Below are 22,446 nucleotides of genomic sequence, written 5' to 3'. Positions count from 1 at the left end.
AAAAACAAGTTTGATCTGATTTTTACTGGTTCATGATTAAATATTTAAGTTTGTGGTTTGTATTGTCATACGATGGATGTAATTTCAGGCTTTTAATGAGGATTTAAAATATTTAAATTGAATATTAAGCATTGCATTATGATATACTATTAACAGACACAATTATAAATAAGTTATAATTATCATCATTGAACAGCACAGACCTGAAATCTTACTTTTGAAGTAGGTATATTTTGCTATTTATTAGGTACATTAATTCATAATAACGACGACAAATATGAACAATTTTTCAATTATAAACACTATAATCCACATTTTCAGAATTAAGAATGCTGTGTAGAAGTTGATCAGTAAATAAACCATGGAAGGGAATCAAGAAATTGTATTTAATAAAAATACAATTTTTTTTTCTGAATATAATATGAATTTTTAAAAATATTTTAAATAAATATAATATTAATACGGTATTATATACGGTATATATTTTTAATATAAAAAATCAAGGACTATCCAATAGTTTTTTCTGAAGTAAATAACGAGTAGACTGTTTCATCTTAAATTTTATCGAATACCAAGTTTGTCGTATTTATTAAGACCGCACAACTATATTAGCAATAAGTCAAACCACTTGTGCGTTTTAGAGATAAGTAATGGAATAACCATCGATTTTTTTATAGCTCTCCAACTCAACTTACAAATAGACTTTGAAGAGTCTTTACATAAAGTTTTGTTTAAAATGAAAATAACTCTATATATTATATTATTTAATAGTGCAATATATTTTATAAATATTTTCCACTACAAAAAAAAAAATATATAAACAAACAAACAAATAGGTATTAAAGTTATAGTTTAGATAAATTTAAAAGTTTCTCTAGTGCACACCTGGATGTGTGTTGAGTAAAATTCTCAAAGTATTATTATAATAAACATGTTTAGAAATATGAGAGTAAACAAATGAGGTGAAACGTGACACCAATATCTATTTTATGAGTTACAATGTATTTTTATAACATTAAGTTCAGATCATGATCCAGTATTTCAATTGTGTTTTATTTATGATTTTTAAGGTATCAAAAGTTCAATTTTATTACAATCATGACTCCAGTGTGAATTATAAATAATAACTATGAGATGCACTTTATGCAATTTCGAGTGAAAACAATTACTTAAATGGTTATACTACAGAAAACGGGTATTGTGTTAATCTTATTTTGTATTTGATATATTTTTATTTTGTTGTTGTACATATTATAAAACTGTTGTTCAGGTTTTTAATAACAGAAAATAATATTTTATACACGTTATTTTATCTCGAGAAATACTCATTAAAATAAATTCATACTTCACAGTTCACACAGCTATTCTAGAAGATACATTTGATAATTTTATTGTTTTAATAGTACATTTAGAAGACAAAAAATCAACAATCAATATATTATTTTGAACGAATAAATGAAAAACGAACCTTGTGAAGGGATATTAGTAGTTAATACAACAAGACGACAGTCAATTTGAAATTTTGGTTTCTACCGAAGTATTGTTTATACATAAACAATATAGTAAGTATCTCATAAAAAAAAAAAAAAAACTATAACAATACATTCTAATAAGATTATTATTAAAAGAAAATTTTGCTCATTGGTATTTGGATGTGTATACCGCAGGTAATATTCATGTTTCTAAAGTAAATAAAATAGAAACGGCGTTATCGACGTGTTTGTATAACTGAAAAATACTTCCCTTCATTTTTATATGTAAAAAACTAACCAAGTTTCATATAAAATCTAACTTACTTGGGTATAAGAGGGCAGGTCGTTTTTAAATTCCAGAAATATCCGGTCGAATGTCTCCGGAAACGACTACGCATATCGTACAGTGGCCGCTGATGGCGTCAGTCGGGTAACAAAGAATCACATCGACAACTGTGTCAACGACGTCTGTGACGGTACAATATTATATAGAATCATCCCACCCCTTCAACCCTTATACAGACACACGTTCAATATCACAGGGGTGGGGGACAACGTGTGTTTATAGTTTGTATCAGTAATTTATCATGGCTATGAAATAGAGGAGACAGGGTCCATTTTATTTTTCATCAATTAAAAAAGAAATAATGATAAAAATATGGAAAAAAATATGGAAAAAAAATACTAACTTACTATTATACTATATATTGATAATATGAAGTTTTAATTGCTTTGATTCAGAACCGGATTAATTGATGGATGTAATTAGTGATCAAAACGTATAATTTTTTTTTTTTTTTTTAACAAATAACGCTAACAAATGTCAGTAAAATTAAACCTTTTGTACTATTATAAACGCGTATTTTATATTGCAGAATATATATTTTTTCTCTTACGTTTCCACGTAAATATATATATTTTTGAAATATGAAATACTTATTTTTCAATAGTTTTCTTGGACAATCATACCCTATCGATATTGTATGTATCAAATGTTTCTACCTTTCAACAAAAACTTGCGTTTTTAATTTCAAATTTCTGAAAAAATCTAAATCGTTTTCTCAAAATAAAGTTTGAATAAGTTTTTGTGATTTATAATATCTTTTGTTTAGAATAAAAATGTACAATATTATTACGAAATTCTAATTTTTCATTTTTTTTTCTGGTATATTATGAAATAAGTTTTCCGAAATGTTTGAATTTATTGGTTCCCGAGTTGTTGTGAAAGGTTTATCCAAATTGGTTTTTAGGTTATTTTAAATTAATTGCAATTATCTTATTGTATTTTTGCTGAATTACTGAGTGTTAAATTTTTATCATCGTTCTTTCTATCGTTATAATACGTTTATCAAAGATTGGATTTTAATTATTCATTTTAAAATACGGCTAACATTTTACTAAAATTTCACCAACTTATTTTCAACTAAAGTTAAAAATCTTCTACTACAAAAAATTTCTAATATTTCCACTGTTAATTAATTCCATACTTAAAAAAATATACGTTTTAAGAGTAAAAAAATTATGAAAATGCATTAATTAATATATTTTATGGTTTTAGTCTGTATGACACTAATTCCATCATGGTTTTTATCTAATTGACGATTTATTATATTATATATATAATGATGAGATATATATTATATTAATATCTGATCTCATTTTGCATTTGTCAAAAATCTTTATCAGGAACCAATTGGGATGTGTGCTGCCTATAATATTCATTACCAATTTGTATGCAACCATTTTTAAATTCTGTTTTAGTGGGCACTAAGTTGAATGTATGTAGCAATCTTTTACGGTCTATTATATGCATAATTACGAGGCTACTTTAATGTTCTTATAGTAACTCGAAAAATTTTAGTAAGAAAATTGGTTCTAAGTATAAAAAATAAATAAAAATTATAACTTTAAATATTCTAGTAGATTGAGTTTATTTCTTACCTATTACCTAGATAAGAGGTGTAGATTTTTTAGCGTACTAACCTATTCATATTTCAGTCTACGAAATAATTCTCGTATATTATACCTACCTATTATTATTATTATATACTGCTGTTATAATATACGATTATTACTTCTTCACGCAGGAATTCGTCAACATCGTGTTAGGAGAATGAAACGTTTTCATTTTTAGCACACGTCCATCACACGAATGAGGGGAGGGATGCCGTCCAGACAGTCGCCCATTAGTCATTTTTGACGAGCTCGTTATTTTTCTTTCTTTAACCCGTCGTCGGTGTGGTATTATATGGCCACAGAAGAGAACGGGCTATGTCCTACAACCCCCTTTCTACTGCCAATCCATACCACAACAGTCGCTCCGCGGGTCGCCCGCGGCCCCGTAACAATAATCACTCGGTAGGACGGTAGCTGATATAGCGTGTCAACAGGAGCGGAAAAGAACAAATTTTTCATTCGCTAACGGGGGCCTCCTTTAATATCGTTTTTGTTTTTTATTCATATTTATATGTATATGTATGTATTTATTTTTTACCTCTTCTGCTGCTGCATTCATGCACACTCATACACCTATACATTGGTGTAAATCTTTTGATGTAAACCACCATCACCACAACCACCGCCACCACTGCCGTCACGTGGTTGGTTGGTACTAGGTCACGGCCATTGTATAATGTATAAATATATTATATATATACTAACTTTGAAATTTTGCTTACAGTACCCACTCTTAAAGGTACCTTTTGCAAGTTCCAAAAGCAAACGAATATTTTTTTGTTAAGTACCTACACTCACGCTGTTTCGAGCCATAATATAATATATCATACCTATGGATTATAATACGTGATAATTATTACTGACTAGTCAAATTTTTCAAGTAGGTTACAAACATTATTCTATTTCTGTAATATGGAAGTTTGAAAGTATGTGTACCTAAGTTAATATAAGTTATTTCAGACACAACAAGAGGGCCTTAACGTACATCGTTAAAGGACATAAAAAAAATGGGATAATAAAACTTTAACCACTATTACAAAGCGTGATACCTGCGGAGTGCGGATGTTTATATATTATCTTCATTTTGAACAGCTCAGCTTCAAAGATTTATAGTTAATTTATTTTATTTATAGTTAATTTTAATTTATAACACAATAATACATGGCACATTAATCAATGGATATGCATAAAAAGTCTACTCAACTAAACTATTATACTTGTATTAAAATACTTACAAAATAAGACATGCTATGTTTTATAATATGGACTATTTTATGATCAATTAAGTACGTGCGCCCAAAAACAAATAATTAGCTAGAAACATTCTAAGTTATTTGAATTTGTACAAAATTATCGAATAAATATATTAGAATAAAACATGTCATATACAGGGTGTCCCGTGAGGATTTACCCATTGCGATATCTCGTTATCTGTATTTGTTACCACTATGGTATTAAATAATTCACTGTTTTTCTAGAAACTAGAAAAAATATTAAAAATCAGGAAATTAATGAAATCAAAATGTTGAAACGTCAATATTTTCAGAAAAATTAACTCTACAAAATGGCTATCTTCGATTTTTTTGAAAATAATTAAATAAAAAAATATATTTTTTAACTTTTTTACCAAAACATTAAAATAAATTAAAACATAAAATATTTGTAGTTCTTATTCCTGTGAGTCTTATTAAAAAATCAGAATTATGATATGTCCATTATTTCAGGAGATATCGCAATGGGTAAATCCTCACGGGACACCCTGTATATATGTGTGTTGTCATTAAAAAGCTAAAATATTGTTTTTAAATAATTATCTGCGTGTTTTTTTTTTTTTAGTAAACAAAAATACATTCTACCCTGCAGCAACTGTGGTCTTTCATTTTTTAGATTTTTTTCACAGTAATAATAATTTCTAAATAAGAAGACTTTGTTCATTAATTGTATTTACGAAATTATGAATAATTTACATCATATCATTAAGTTTGGTTAATTAATTTGTAAACGTTTTCTGGACCATAAATCGCATCTTAATTTGTTTAGCCAAAATCTTAATTAGTATATTAAAATTAAAAATGTTTCTATATTGTTAATTCTAAAAGAATTAAAGTTCTATTTTATCATAAGATATCTTTTAGTATTACATAGTTAAACAAATGTACATCAAAATAAACATTTTTTATATATAAAAGAATATAAAACATTATTGCTCACACATTGTATCTTTTGAAAGTTATTCAAACCATAATATCATTTATTTTACACATACCTATTTGCATACATTTGTATATGTGTTGATGAATACTGTACCAAATAAAAACTCAATTATTTAAGTATAATTGATTAATTTGTATTTCTCTCTATTTGAAAAATACAGTCATCACTCATCAGTGCTTGCTAAAATACATATTATACAACATATCAAATATAAACATTAATATAGTGTGAAACAAAGTATTTTCATGATGAATTAAAAAAAAAAAAACTGCTCACTTATTTATAATTTATATTCAATTTTAAAAATAATATTGCATAATACATGCACCCGATGAATGTACGTTAATTTACAACAGTACTACATAATATACCTAAATAATTTGACAATTGTTTGATGTTTATCGACGAATAAGTATTTTCGTTGTAGTGTCGTAAAAATATTCTGGAATTACATAATTCACAATAATACCTTGATAAACTGTATAAAATAATCATAATATTTTAATTCTATAAGTTGTATGATTTTTTTTAATAGCTCGTATTTTTAAATAGGTAAATAAATTAATGAATTTCAATTATTTCTGCTTCAATTACAGATAATTTCAAACTCAAAACATTTAATTGAGCTATTAAACTTCTTAATCGGCTTATGGAAAATGCTTAGCGTACTCGCATACCAATTTTTGGTTGTGTATAAATAATATATTGATTCATTCTTCTTCTTAAAGTCTAGGTTATTATTATCCTAACTATATTTAGTCATCAATAATTATTAATAGTTAAACCAAAAATCCTTGTAAACATTAACAATTGCAATAAAATAAATAAAACAAGCACAAAGTAGGTTTTTTAAATAAGTTAAGTAGAAATTTTTATATCATATAGCTCTCGTTGATTTGTACAAAAGAAAAAATAATTAAAAAGGTATGTTGTAAGAAGCGTATAAACGATTGAAATTTAACACTGCTTCAATCGTTTATAAGGTAAAAATATAAATTGTATATGGTTGCATCCATACTGAAATTAAACTTATCTTAAATCTCTTTCTCTCCTTCTTTTTGGACCTCTCGACAAGCAATCAGGCTTTTACTTTAGTAATTTATTACAAATTATTATTATTGCACAAACACGTAAACAACAATGAATGAGAGGAAATTAATTCAACACTGTACCTATTTTATATTATTACGACATTGCCCACAGTAAAAAAAAAAAAAATAAACACAAATTTTTGTAATTAATTTATGAGAGAAAACAAAGATTAATAAGTACCTACCAAAAATTACTTTTTTAATAGAGTAGTAGTGTTTGGTTTTTTTACTCTTTTTGAAGATTGTAATAATAAAAAAAAAAATAATGAAAATGTTTGTTTCAAATAAAAATGCTTTTGTCATCTTAACGAATTTTATATTATATTTGCATATTAAGACGATGGTAATGATCATAGCTTACATTTAAATTTACAATGCACGCTGTATGATTTCAAAAACATAATACTTATAATTATTACCTTCTCCATTGGACCATAATTTAATTTATTATTATTTTTTATTTTATATTTTTAATGTTTTAGTCTTAGCAGACAGAAAATTTCAGAAATAATACAACAACCCATACTTTGACGTAATCTATACGCAATATTATAATAAAGTATACGTACCCAAACACACAGCTGATGTGGCGTTCAGTTATCGCGGGATGTCTGAGGTCTAGACATTATCATAAATCACGCGTCCGATCGATTTTCGCATACAGTACGAACGTCCTAGTCATTATTCTTACCCACAAACAACGGCTTACTTGACTGAGTTTAATATGATCATAATATTTGCACAACTCAAATAAACTACAAGAGTTATGGAATCTTATGTAAAACAAATAAAATAGGTAGGTAATAAATCCGTTATCCAAAATCTATAATTTACTTAAATTTGTGTTATTGGCTTTTGCACTATAGCTCAGTTCGTATTTCGTACACTATACCGATTAAAATGTCAACTGAATGTATGTATGATATTATTCAACTTTTCAAATAAACTTTTCAAATTGTACTACATTTATTATAAGAAAGTAGTAATATTTTAAAACTTAAGCATTTGAACTTTATATTCTTTAGCAATGAACGACTTAAACCTATCAAAAAAAAGATATAATTCTCTAATAAAATTTAAATTATAAACCTATATATTCATTTACTTTTTCAAATAATTTATATTCACACTAAATTATATCAATCAGTAGAAATAAAATTAAAGTCTTAATGCATTTTTAATTTGAATAACCCAAGTAAAAGCTGTATAATAATGATAGTGTTATACGTTATGTTTATTGATCGTAAGATATATTATGCGTATTTTCTAACCATGATATTATACTATACAAGTACATAGTTTTAATATACTATATTATAAAACATGCGAATTAAAAGTAAATTTTAAAAGAAAATAGTTTTCCAAATTTAAAATAACAGATCAATAAACATTATAATATAACAATATAATATTTATGCCCGATTATTAAAAAAGTTATATTCTGAAGAGAAGTAAGTGCTTGAAAGTATATAGTTTAGACATAATGTATGAAAAAGTGCGCGGTCGGAAAAAATACTATGTCCAGGATACTATTTCAAAAGCAAAGGCACTTAAGACGTGTCACTATACAGTATGTATATGAGAGTCTCGTACGTTAATATCTGTGTGTTTGTATAAAAAAAAGTATCATGAAAGAGTACATATTGCTGAAAAATTCACGGGTATGGCGTACAACGACCATGGTGTATATAAGGTATTATTTTTATAGTAAAAAAAAAATAGAACTTAAAATTTTTCTCGTGGATCCGGATATATACTAATGCATATAAGCCATGTTTTTTTCTTAAAATACATCAGAAACCGTTTTAATATAAAAAAGATAGTTTTTGGTATTGGACATTATTCGAATAGTAGCATTAAACAATACACATAAAAATGTCTCATATTTAGAGAAATTATTTTCAAACTATAGTCAACACAGCATATATAATGCGAAATAATATTAGTATGATTGATCAATAATGTCCGTCCTATGCCCTGTATGTTAATTGAGTAGACGTTAATATTATGCGTGACAACGATAAATAATAGTTAACGCATTAGGCGTAATTAATACGAACAGAGTTGAATTTGAAATACGGTTAAAATAGATGACGGCATATACATCAACATCGTAATACACATTATCTTATGAATTATATATTTCCAAGGACACAAAAAATATTATAAAACCTGTTTTATGTTGTTTTAAAATTTATTTGATTTAAAAAAAAAACCCCAACAACAGGTATGCATCACTGATGTATTAATACAAGAAGTGATTGTGATTTTTAAATATAACGCGGATTAACACTATGAACTAACAAGAAAAAACAAATATAATTCAACAGTTAAATTACGATGAAAATGTTTCACTATGAAGTATGTTATCATCAGATATTTTATACAACCAATAAATTAAAATCAGAATCATGTGGATTTAAAATTAGACTAAATAGTGATTCACCAAGCATGCTCACAGCCATTTTTTATTTGATTATGAATTTATACAAATTCTGATTCTTAGAATTATTAAATATATTTAAAGATTATATTTAAAAATTATTTAGATTTTTTTATTACTTGAGTTGAAGAATACCGTGCTGATATAAACTTCTGTTATTAAAATGAGAAGTTCCCTACTTCAATGTATACATTTATACAATGGTTTATAAATAATTAGGAAGAACATTTTTTTTGAAAATTTTGATGTGCCTAATTCGATACTTGAACAAGTATTTTATAATTATCAAAATTTTTATATTAATAACCCTTGAAAATGTTTTAAATATATATAAAATATAGTATTTATTATACTTAAACCATTTTTATATATTAAAAATGTTGATAGATCAGTATAAATTATTAAAAATTGAAAATTGCCATACTTCCTATAATTTTCAATCCCGTTGTAATATATACTTGGACATCGGAACTTTCATACAAAAAATTTAAGAATTCAAAAACTATTAATACAAATTTTGATTTCAATACCTTTTTTATTTTCAGATAAATTATCTGTTAAAAAATATATTACATAAAAGTAAGACTGTAAATTGAAAAAAATAAAAGGTTTTTATCTTTAAGGGACACTGGATAAATACTCGTAGTACGAAAAATCTTAATAACTTGAGTCTTGAAAATATGTTCTTTAAGTATACTCAAAATTAAAAAAAAAAAAAATCATATTTTGAGTATAACTGCGTTTGTAATTGAAGGAGCAAAAAGAGGGGAGTAAGCAAGTTTTGCAAATTAACCTATATACCCTACATATTAGGGGTGGCCAAACAGTAGATCGCGATCGACCGGTCGATCGCGACAATTTAAAAGTCGACCATGTTAGAATTTATTTTTATTAGATCCGCGCGCCCTTATGATTCTTAATAGTTATAGTTATTCAATAATAAACAAAATTTTCTATTGAAGTCGAGAAGGTAAAGTATAAGTTAAGTAGATCGTGATCAAAAAAAGTTTGGCCACCCCAGCTATATATCATAATTATTTTTATTTTTTATTAAAACACGAAAAATCGGTTTGTTTAATATTGTTAAATTGTCGTTAAATTTAATTTTTGTATTCGACTGAAATGGGATGTACGGATAAAATGTTTCCATTACTTTCTGATGGAAAGTTATGTGACTACAATGCCAACTTGTCTAAAAAGTCGTTTTAATAAACATAGGCCGAATACGTAACTACTTTGCCCAAGTGATTTCGCGTGTTGGGTCACGTTTCCTATCAGAACTTTTGGGACCAAAGAGAAATTATCCGTGTCGCGTCTCGATCAATTATGTGATCGATGTGAAAACAACGAGAGAAACCATAGTGGCGTTTTCAACGAAGCCACTAATTTTGTGATACGTAATTAAAATATAAATTATATTAACGATCGTAATACAAAGTCGATTAAATTGTGGACGAAAATTCTAATTGACATAACTCATCCTTCTCTTAGTTGAATAATAATAATATTATTATTATACCTCCATTACTACACCTCCCAGAAATTACCAAACAAAGTATTTTATAATAGCTATATTGCGGTATATGTATTATGTAAAATTATTATCATTATTACTTAAAAAATTATCAATAGCTTAAAAATGATGATGAATTTTATATGATACAATGATTTACTTTCAATTTGTATTCTCTCGTTAAAAATAATTATTTGTTTAAAACATTTTTTTTTTTTTAATTATATATTATTATTGTTTGACAATATTTGTAATTTCTTTAGATTATAATTAAAAAAAAAATCAGTTACGGCACGGATATTTTCATTCCAATGCAATAAACAATTCAATAAATAATGCTGTAATATAAGATTCATTTCAGCATGATAAATGTACACAAAAAACCAGATAAAAATATAATATTAAAAATTAAACAATAAAAATTACAACTGAAAAATAAAATAAAAAATGTAGCATTAATAATATTCTATAAACTACAAACCCATATGACCATACCTATTATAATAGATTGTTCTATGTGTATACGTCATAATCTGTCAGAATTACTTAAAATAATAGGTATAACAGGTATATAAAATATAATAGTGATATATAGTGGTTAAAACAAAAAATTCTTACTTTTTCACCGCTGTCCGATGGCAAGTAAAACGTCAAAACTGTGAGGAATGAGATTCCCATGCACGGTATGATGATGTTTACCGTATAGAAAAGCGTTTTCCTTCTCATGGTGATGTTAAACGTTATGTCTAAGTATGGTTCGTCGCAACATGGGTAGATCTTTTCGTTCCTATAAAATATAATTAATATTATGCGATGGAAGTGTTGTAGTGCAATGTATACTTAATCATGTTAGTTTTAAATCGTGTCGCGATTACATTTTATACGTAATCGGTTTGGTGCGACATGTCACAATTTATTTTGGAGAACAAATAGGTTTTACGAATTATAAAAAGAGTATCAGGATAACGCAATATCAATATAATTAAAATATTAATTTTTATTCTTAAAATAAATTCAATGGACCGAAATACGCTCTTTAATGTTATGTTACAGTATCCACTAAGCAAATGTGCATAGTTGTATATGGTATACGTATTTAGTCAAGTATGAAAATATATATTTCAATAATTTTAGTTGTTCACCTAAATAATTTCGTATACCAAATATGAATAAAGTTTAGAATTCGAGGTTACAATCTCAGAAAACAATGTTAAATGTTTGAATTCGAGAGCTATGAAAATTCTTTAGATCTTTGCATGATTAAACTTATGTATAATAACACTTATATAATATAATATAGTATTATACATGTAATATGTATATACATTTGTCCACTACACGTATATGGGGTTAAAAAGGGGTGGGATTCAAGGGGCCTCAGTTTTCCTTCCTATATTTTTGAGATCACGAACATGTAAAAGGCTCTTACTTGACATTTTTTTCCCTAAAAGAATGAGAGAACGCTTAAAAAAATAGAACAATAACATATAGTTCCGCTTAAATTATTATTAGTTTTTCAAATGTTGCAACTTTTTTTTTCATGTATACATCAATCAGAAAATAAGTAGACAGGCTCAAAAACAATGTACTATAATTTATTAAACTTTTTTTTTATTATTATTATTATGATACCATGGAGTAAGTTTTATACCATACAATATGTATATTCAAAGTATATTTATATTATATAGGTAGTATTAAAATGGAGAAGTCTTTAAAATTTTTAGAAAACCATCTTATATTTATTATAACTTATTATACTAATTTAATGTTCAAAGATCGAGTAAAATAATTTTGGTAAAAACGTATGAAAATAAAAATATTTTTCAAATATGAAATTATAAGTATATACGTATACTATAATCATTATGTATCATATTATATTGTCATTTAACGTAATTATAGTACAAGCGTATAGTGTAAAATATTGTTTTCCTTATTGTTTGTCACCAAAATGTAATGGTAGAAAATAAAAATGTGATTTTTTTCTATTAAGCACATATACACAATAATAAATAATTATCCCGACCAATTTAAACGGAAATATACCAATAGTCATTAAATTAATATTAAAATATTATAGTACCATGTAGTAAATTGTTTTATAGGTCTAATTCGAATAAAAATAGTATATCATAATAATTAAAAATAAATTTAAATTATTATTACTTTGAAACATTTTTATATAGCAAGCAAAAAGTATTATAATGTGGCGATTTTATTTTTATCAAATTAAAATATAAATAAATCTTAGTAGTCTCAAACGGTTATAATATAACCACCGAAATGAATAGAATATGAGTACCGTAAAATAATGAAAATATAATGGATAATGTTATTCTTTCTTATCCACAAAAATATCTTCAACGTCGAAATATTACTAAAAGCAAAAAAAAGTTTTTATTCGAACCAAAAAAAATGAGTTAGAGGGCCAAAATCTAAGTTAACTACGATTCTTGACTTTATAAAGCACATCGTAATGTAAATAAAAAAAAACTTTCCACCCCATTAAAATGTATTCGTTTATTTTTTTTTTTAGAGTGATGACAAAAATAAAAATAAGTAATCGGAAATCTTTGAGCGTAAACAATTCGTTGTTTTTTCTTAGTTTATTATATAACTAAAAAATAATAATATGTTATATTTTATACATATTTTTATTACAAATTTCTAAATGGATTTTGTTACAATATGCTGACACATACTTTTATATATTATTATGTATTACGATTTTGGAACAATATTGTCAATTTATGATAGTTGTTTATGGAATCGTCTTAAACACAGAATTTATATTATATATAATAAAAGAAATAGAATCGTATTCGTTTTTGTTTAGTTTAGTTTTTTTTTTTTTAACGAGAAACGCATCTTTATCGTATACGATCGTCAGCCGTTTACTACAGCTATATAGTACGTCGTATAGAGTTTGTTTGTGACCCGTAGAAAGTGGCCGAGGTATGTATAGTGTGCTCTTTATATAATAATATATATGGTTCACGTAATGTTGAATAATTTATGAGTGCCTTTACAAAAATTGTGCGTTTCGATTCAGGCCATACTCGCCAGAAACATACACGCTCGTAAACATATGTGTGTATTTTATTTTTCATAATTTATGCATTTCTTTACGCACTTTCAATTATTTTTAATACGTTACCTGACCGCTGGTACTTCCAGTATATCCCATTCAACCGACATGTAAAATTCTGAGAGATCCACTCCGACATCGACGATGTTCGAACCGACCTTTTCGTCCATGTGTCTCAAGTCTACCTGCAAAACGACTCTTATGCATATTTCATTGGTTCCGTCATGATTAAAAAATAATAATAATAATAATAAAATAAAATCGATTTATACCTATTAACTTGGACCGACACACGGCCGGTTGCACTATAATAATGTGGGTAGACATAAAAGAAAGCTACGGACCGACAGTTAATCTCTTATAAGCATACTCAGAACTCACTATTTTAAAAATTGTTTTAATTTAAACCGTGAGATAAAGATTTTGAACAAAACATGATTATTTTTTAATCTTTGGCTAAAATAATTTTACTAAAAATCGAATTGGATTTTATGTTATATTGTGAAATTAATAACAACCATTTCAAACACAATTTAAAGTGCCAAAATGTTTATTGTAATAATAAGCTGATTAATATGCTTCATATAAAACAAAAAGTAGTAGAAAGTTGCGAACGGGAAGTTTAAAAAGTCTGTTTTCAAATTAGAACTTAGTATTTGCTTTGATATTCTCTTATTTTATTATATTTTATATTAAACTTAAATGATTCATAACATTTTTCCATATTTAAAACTAGTTTAAATTAGAAAAAAATTTGAAAATCTAATAAAATATTTGCATTTGTATAGAAAAACCATTTAAAAATTAAAAATAAAATCACTTTTTTCTTTAAGAATATTAAATAATCTGAAATAGTAAATTTTGTTGAAGCTTTAATTTTATTAAACTAGTTCTCTGATAAATATAATTGCATTGTGCATGTTTGGAAATAGATTTAAACTGGCTGACTTAAATTATTTAATGAAGTTATTAAATATATCATACATTATTTTAGAGTATAAATATAATTATTATACAGTAAGTACTGACTCCTATGTGAAAATGTTTAATGATTTCCCGAAAGTGTTATAATGACCGACTGTTAAGAGGATAACTTTCTTTGTCACGAGAATAAAAAAACAAAAATATAATGTTATCAAAAACTATTGAAAAAAATGAATAAGGTACTTATAAAGCAACAAAGTAATATATTACATTATTTTGGTATTTCGAAGTATTATAATGGTTTTAACTTTGTTTTAATTAATAATTAAGTTTCTTGATAAAAATAATAATATAATAAGTAGTACTCGTATAATATTACTATTCTCATAAAGTTTACAAAAAAACACGTATTTTTGAATTGACATTTATGTCACTATTTGACCAGAGAAATATAATTTTAACCAAAAACATGACGTTAATATGGTTCTGAGCAAGCACGTATTCAAGTAGTGTGTGGAGTTAATCCAGGAATGTTTTGAAAAGAAATTTTTTATATATTTTTGATCATTAATTTTTTGATTTTTTTTTACGTTCAATTGACTTCTCCATTTTTTTTCTGTATTTTGCCTGTTATCAATATTTTAAATTTAGACAATAAATCAGATGAAATAAAAAAAGAATTGCGTATAAATCCAGAACATATTATACTAATATTTTTTTTATTTACCATAATTATATGAGCCATGTACCTATATGATGAATTTAATTTTGAGAGATATGAGAAAACGCATTTTATTTTTAGAGTTTTATAGCTGAAATGTCACTTTATTTGTCAAATTAGTATATAATAAATATTAAGAATGAATTTAAATTGTACATAATATATAATATATTTATATTTTTGTTTTCAATTGTTTGGACAAGAAATCGGTTTTTTTTTTAAAGGAAAGAACTTGTTTCGTTCCGTAGCTCTCTTTGATGATGATAAGTATACAAAATGGCAAATATATCATATACAAAGTTTAAAGTCTTATACAACTCAAGAACTACTGAAGCGTAATTACTATTACAACTAAAAATATAATGTGAAAAACAAAAAACACAAAAAAAAAAAATACTATGTAATCAACTAATACGAACAAACCATGTCGCTAAAAAAAAGCAGTGTACTGAATGACAATAATATTTAGCTCTACAAGATTATAAGTAGGTTTTAACATATAGTTACATATTAATAAAATTTAGCCGATCATACATTCACATTTTTCGGCATATTTAAAACTATTTTATACAATATTAATTATTCATTTAAATTTATTTGTTTTTATTAACATTATATTTATATTATAATATATCATAATATAATGCGTCTATTCAACAAGTTTATATTAAATTATTTAAACGCACTGTTAATTATTATTAATTTATAAATAGGTACATATAATGAGTTTTAACTATCTAATAACTACGTTTCACCTAAATTATATATTGTTTTTTTTTTTAGGTAATATTTAAATGATCTCGGCTCCCTGTGTATAGTTTATTTTCTAAATTAATTTAAATTATTAATTTGAGTAGATTCTCACGTTAAATTATGTTAGTAAAACTATTAACTATTATGGTTCTAACAATGTGGATTTGTGGTATTGGCAATGAATATTAGGCAAATGTGTGAATATTTCCCAATGTATGTTTAACTTGAAAACTCAATTCCTCATCGCATTTTCTACCCCAATGGCGTTTCGTAGTCTTCAGGACGAAAACTAAAATTTCTGACAGTTCTGAATATAAAAAATATATTTTATCTAATGATAAATAATCCAATTTAATTGTGAATGAACATCGTATTTTATATCAAAATGAAGGGTCACAATTGTACTAATGAGAACGAAATATTTCTAAAACTTTCCCGACCGCAGTTGGTACGGACCCACCAAAAGTGAACACTAATCATTATGTTCTAATTTACAGAATCGTACGCATTATACTAACACCTAAAATAGTATTGCAAAACAATTGAAATATACAATTTTTGGATACTATAAAATGCATAATATTGTAGTGCATATTTACACATACCTACCTATTATTACATATTAACACTATTACAAAGTGTCGTTCAAAATTAGTATATTTTAAACTTTCAAATGTTTTTTTTTTTTCAAAGTTTTATTTATATGACCGAGTCTTGGACAACCCTTGTTATCTGTTGGAGCAATTTTGTTTAGTGTGCGGTATTCTAATATAGTCAGCTTTATTTTACGATAAAGGTACGAGAATGGCATAATTTATTTTTTTATTTTTTGAAAGTATACTTTATACCTACTTGACATTCTAATGTTGAAGATTACAGGGGCATAGTACTTTGCGTCTGAAAATGGTGTTAGTGATCGTAAGACGAGAAAACGTCGGCGATAAAATAAAATAAAACATGGATATTATATTATTATACCAAGGGGTTATAAAAAATCTTTACATTTTAAAACGTATCGTAAATCTTGGAAAATGTTTATTTTGAGGCATAATTTATTTTGAAAAATCAATATTTAGTGATATCAATTTCGATTTTCTTCAGAAGTAAATATTTATAACAAGTAATATAGTTAAAATTTAAATTACTTACCTACCTATTTATATGTTATGGATGGATAATAACTATTATGTATAATTTATTACAAACTAGTTACTATAAATCTTAAAACATCATAGTAAGTATCTTATAAATGTCTAATAGTATATTTTATTTTATTTTTTTCTTGATTGAACTATTTTAACTATATGTAGACTAATTTTACATTGATTTATTTAATGGTTTGACAAAATTAAAGTAATTTAATGTTGTGTGATTTTAGCTCTAGAAACTATTTGTATTTAGTAGAAAAATGTCTCTAGACCGTTAGGAATAGTTTTTATTTTCAATTTAGAAATTCGATGAACCTATATTTTCATGTTTTTAAGTACAATTTATTATTAAAAAAGATTAAAATTTTCCAAATTGTTCATTCCAAAGGTCGGTACATAGACATTTTTCAGCTAAATTCAAATATATATTTTTTTAAATTCAAATAGTGCGATACAAACCAACTTAATTTTTGTTAAAGCTTTAGGTTTTTTGAACGAAAATTTATTGAAAGTAGTTATGAAGCCCATAAGATTATACTTAAAAATAAAAATAAAAAGGTACATATAGGATATAATAACACCACCAAACTTAGTATACTCCATTATCATAACTATTATATTTTTTATTTGTTTGATAGTCAAAACAATGCATTAAGAAGTAAATTTAAACAAATCGTTACATATTTTATGTTAAATATAAGTCTTTGTACATTGTATGCAACTATGCAAGACAATTTAGAAACGGCAACATTTGGTTAATAGTTTGCGAAAATACTTTTCAATATTATGTTTTTTGTAGTGCTCATTGAAAAATATCGTGTTTGGAACAATATCCAATTTTAAATCGAGTAAATCGGAATAGTTTCAAACACGAGTTTTGTGGTTTTGCGATCACGTTTCAGCCTTACCCAATCGCTAGTGGCGAACGAATATTGAAGAGTTTTGAGAGTCTAAATTGTACAGCCGCGGGCTGGTTCTTGAAAACTTTATATCCATGAGCTTATAGCGTTAATATCGGGGATAAGGACTTAAGGAGGTGTGCGATAATAATACAAAATACCGTTGAGCATAATGATGAAATATATAATATGTCCACGCTGTGTTGTTTTTTTGAAAAAAAAACCTAGACCGCCGTATGATACCAAATTTTGTTCAAAAGTTGTTGGCACGGCAGTTTTATACGAATATAAATATAAATAGAGGGAGTAGATGATAATATTCTAGAAACTCCCCCTCCTCTTATATTATTTTGGCATAATGCTTTGCTACCATCATACGCGAATATATGAGAAATATTTGCAAAATTTAAAAATTAAATATTTCCCTAGGTGGAAATGGATAGGTACTTGTTGGACACCTACGCTATACGTCATTTTAACCAGGATTCCGTATACATAATATTTAATAATAGCATTTGCAAAGGGTGCGGAACACAAAATATTATTTATATTATTATACTTTTTCGATCTTCGCCATATAGCACGTGCACATCATATCACATGTCGACAACCATGTTCATGTATGACGATCGTTCGCATCGTTAACTGTCATAATTGTATTGCGGTGTGAATGATCTCACGAGCGACAATCATGCGACGGATTTGACTAGACAGGCGTGTTGATTTTCGGTGATAGTTATTGCATCGTATCATTTATTATTTCACGCTGTTTACGTAACATTAATTATTAACATAATCGGATATAGTTGTCGCCACTGTGGTGTGTATGTTCTCATGAGGTACTGCGACCTTTGTTTAGGTTACCCGGACCACAGTATATGACACGCGATTGTGCGTATGCGGTCGAATAATGCTGTCCACCTGTCACCTTATACGTTCAACGAACGCATCGTATATAATTTAAAAAAGAGCATTTTTGCCATCAGTTATAGGGAGACATTTTCGTCGTAACCCAGACGACGTTTTGGTGGTCACAAATCGGGATATTATCGGATTGTAATTTTTTGATTATTGTCAAACGTCTTATAATATCATTATGACGTAAGCATTATAATTATATTTCTATAATTACCCATCTTTCTACATTGTTCTTGTTTACACAGTTTAATATAATTCGGCGTATTTTCAGTTATACAGCAACTGATTCTCGATAAATCGATAAATTAATTATCCTATATGTTTACGGTTACTAAGATAATACTATTTAATATCATTTTCGGTCCTTTTATTTCGTTATTTATCCACTTGGACGTTATTGTGTTTTTTTTTGTATGTTATTGTTTTGTTTTTATATTGCTCACCAGGCTGTTATGAAATATTCTCTAATATTATTATTGTTCACACTCATCACCATGTATATATTATATTCCGTAAAACTAAACTCGCGACATTGCCAAAAGCAATAATAATAGTATGTCGTTCTGGACGAATGTGTGGGAACACAATATAGTACGTACGTGCGCTATTGTTCGTCAACATGTTTTTGAGTGGCCTAAGGCAAATTTGATCGAAGTTCACTTATCAGGACAAAGTTTTTGGACATCGACGGAACTTAATAAAATATATATTTTTTTCTATGCCATGGACGGCGTGGGTAATTCTATTAAACGTTCGTCCGACTTTATTGACTTAACAGGAAGTAGTCTTTTATATAAATAAAAATAATTTTACTTTTTCTCTAACACAAAATTACATTATAACAGCCATAAATGTGTTGAAATCATTTTAAGTTTTTTGTTCGAAATGTGAAAATAAGCTAAAAGTTGGGCATGTAAAGGCATAATTTATTCTTAACGATTGAGTTAAATGTATTTTATTGGGTTAACGGGAACAAGCATTATCAACAGCCGGGGTTTAAAATGAAATAAAATATTTTTTAAATAAACTGTGTATGCGTATAGGGTCGTACATTTTATTATAGCATAATATTATAGCTGTCAGCCTACGGTTGAATATTAAAAATAAGCCCACGGGATCCACGAGTTACCCTCCTCGTTGTTTATAATATTATGTATTATATTAAATACCCATCCATTAAAATTGATCGATATTGTCGATGAAAATATATTGCCAGTAACATGAACGTTCAAATATGGGTTTTCATAATATTATTATTATTATTATTATTATAAACTTAGTATAAAATAATGAAATGTATCATATTATTTTCCTACATTTTCACACATTTATCAAGACATATCACAACAGCGTTACAAAATGAAACCACCCAAAATGATAATCACACAAGCCCCGCGTGTACCTGGTTCATCGAATACAAGTTACCGTTTGTTTATCTAAAATGTCTAATAAAACATAATAATATTACGCTACACTATAGTATTATTTTATATACGTGCACACAACTATATAATTTGTATTACTAAGTACCTTTAACTAGTGAATATATCATTACGGTGCGTGAAGCAAACTCTCTACCAATCAAACGCAATCACTTCCCCAAGGTCAAATCATTATAATTCAATTTTTCCACATCGATGTCATAATATCATAATATATAATGATCGCTCACGGGACGGAAACAGAGATGTTGGTCGGTGGATTTTTCGTCACTTTGCAAATTTACATTAGAAACGTCCACCATCAAGGTGGTAATCAAAATCAAAAATGAATAAAATTATTATTCTATCATTATCGCATTTTAATGGACGATCAATCAGGGCAATTATAATTTTTATAACGTTGTTATAATTAATTATGACTACAATCGGGGTACGACTACGGTGACGATGACCTTGTAAGACGCGTATCACGGCAATGCACACGAAATAATTTCTGTATTACGATATTATCGTGTTATTGCAGCACCGCCACAAATATTACAATATTAAAACTTTATGTTATTGTTATATCGATGAACCAGGAAGAATTTTTTTTTTGCCGGCCAAGCGGTACATTATCATTGTCACCTTGAACCCATCATACGTCCAACTTCCTAGTTTCAGTACGCAAGTTTGGACGTCATAGGGGAAGAACTCGACGTCGATGGAGCATGAGGACTTATAGACGGCGGGTGGCTGCCATAATACAAGCCCTGTACAGTAAACCGTCGCCTTTGTCATAAGGGTCACCTCGTAGTTACCGTCCGCACTGGAACAACACAACATACCACGTCTACTAGGCTACAGACAATACAACTGTACGCGGCCCTTGTGCGCTGCGCACGTACCGGGCGAAATGCTTGAGAATAATGATAATAATAATTTTAAATAACAATAATAACGTATCGTATTAATTCTACGCTAATTGACATGGTTTAAAGTCATAAATATAATTATTGCGTAATTTTTTTACGTATAACTTTAGTGGTTCTGCCACAAAGGCATCGGAGACGACTACAGTGTCCTGTAGCATCGGAACATATATAATATATTTTAGACAACATTATGATTTTGTGGGTTGTCAATTTTAGTCAACACAGTTTAATGTAAGCCATAAATTATCTTCTTTTTTATTTCTATTATAGTAATTAGATTTAATCATTAAGGTTGTATAGTTTTCATGCAAAACTACCTTTATAAATGACTTTATATATACTTTATGAGAAACTACTTTCTTTTTATTTAGTCTACGAGAAATAAATCGTCATTGCATACATAATTTATTCTTTATACAAGCTTAACTTTTTTTACACAATCATACTATTATATCTTACCAAAAATTGAATGTAGTGCTGTGTAAAAGAAATAAAATAATTTATTTGACAGTTGTTTAATAACAATTGTTTTATAAACACCAAAATTTATTTGTTTTGTTTTTTTTTTTTATATATATATAATGGTATTGATTTGTTAGTTAGTTTTATGTTATTTTAACCTTTTTGAAAAAATAAACTCATTAAAAACAAAATGACGAAAAGATACCAAATCTATACTAAAAATGATGAAGTACTTATCTATTATTTATATATTATACATGTGTTGACAAAATATTATTTACAGTATAATTAAAATTGATTATGTATGTTATTTCAATTTATAATCAAAATTCAATGGTTTATTACTAGAATTATTTATTTTAACACAACGATGGAAAATGGGAGCGAAGTTTAAATCGTATTATTTTATTACACTATTTAGTCATTAAAGAATTGGATTTGAAAAAAATAAAATTATCGTTGAATATGCAAAGCATATTGGCTCG

General features: G+C 26.7%; 1 protein-coding gene across 5 annotated transcripts in view; it reads right to left on the bottom strand.

Moving 5' to 3' along the window:
- Positions 1 to 22,446, bottom strand: part of LOC114119227 (acetylcholine receptor subunit alpha-like) — a 156,407-nt gene that overhangs the window by 33,441 nt on the left and 100,520 nt on the right. For 3 of the 5 annotated variants that reach the window (XR_003592016.2, XM_027980729.2, XM_027980734.2), the window contains exons 5-7: positions 21,213 to 21,417; positions 13,850 to 13,965; positions 11,308 to 11,476 (exon numbers count right to left, since the gene is read on the bottom strand). Coding sequence is in view for 4 of the 5 variants with exons in the window: in XM_027980729.2 (XP_027836530.1) it covers positions 11,308 to 11,476; positions 13,850 to 13,965; positions 21,213 to 21,417 (490 nt within the window). In the remaining variant the exon portion in view is untranslated. The remainder of the gene's footprint in view (positions 1 to 11,307; positions 11,477 to 13,849; positions 13,966 to 21,212; positions 21,418 to 22,446) is intronic. The other 2 variants (XM_027980749.2, XM_027980742.2) reach the window with 2 other exon arrangements.

The sequence above is a fragment of the Aphis gossypii genome, chromosome 2 (genome assembly GCF_020184175.1).
Source record: "Aphis gossypii isolate Hap1 chromosome 2, ASM2018417v2, whole genome shotgun sequence".
NCBI lineage: Eukaryota > Metazoa > Arthropoda > Insecta > Hemiptera > Aphididae > Aphis > Aphis gossypii.
The sequence above is the reverse complement of the archived record's forward strand: the minus strand, read 5'-3'. Positions and strand labels throughout refer to the sequence as shown.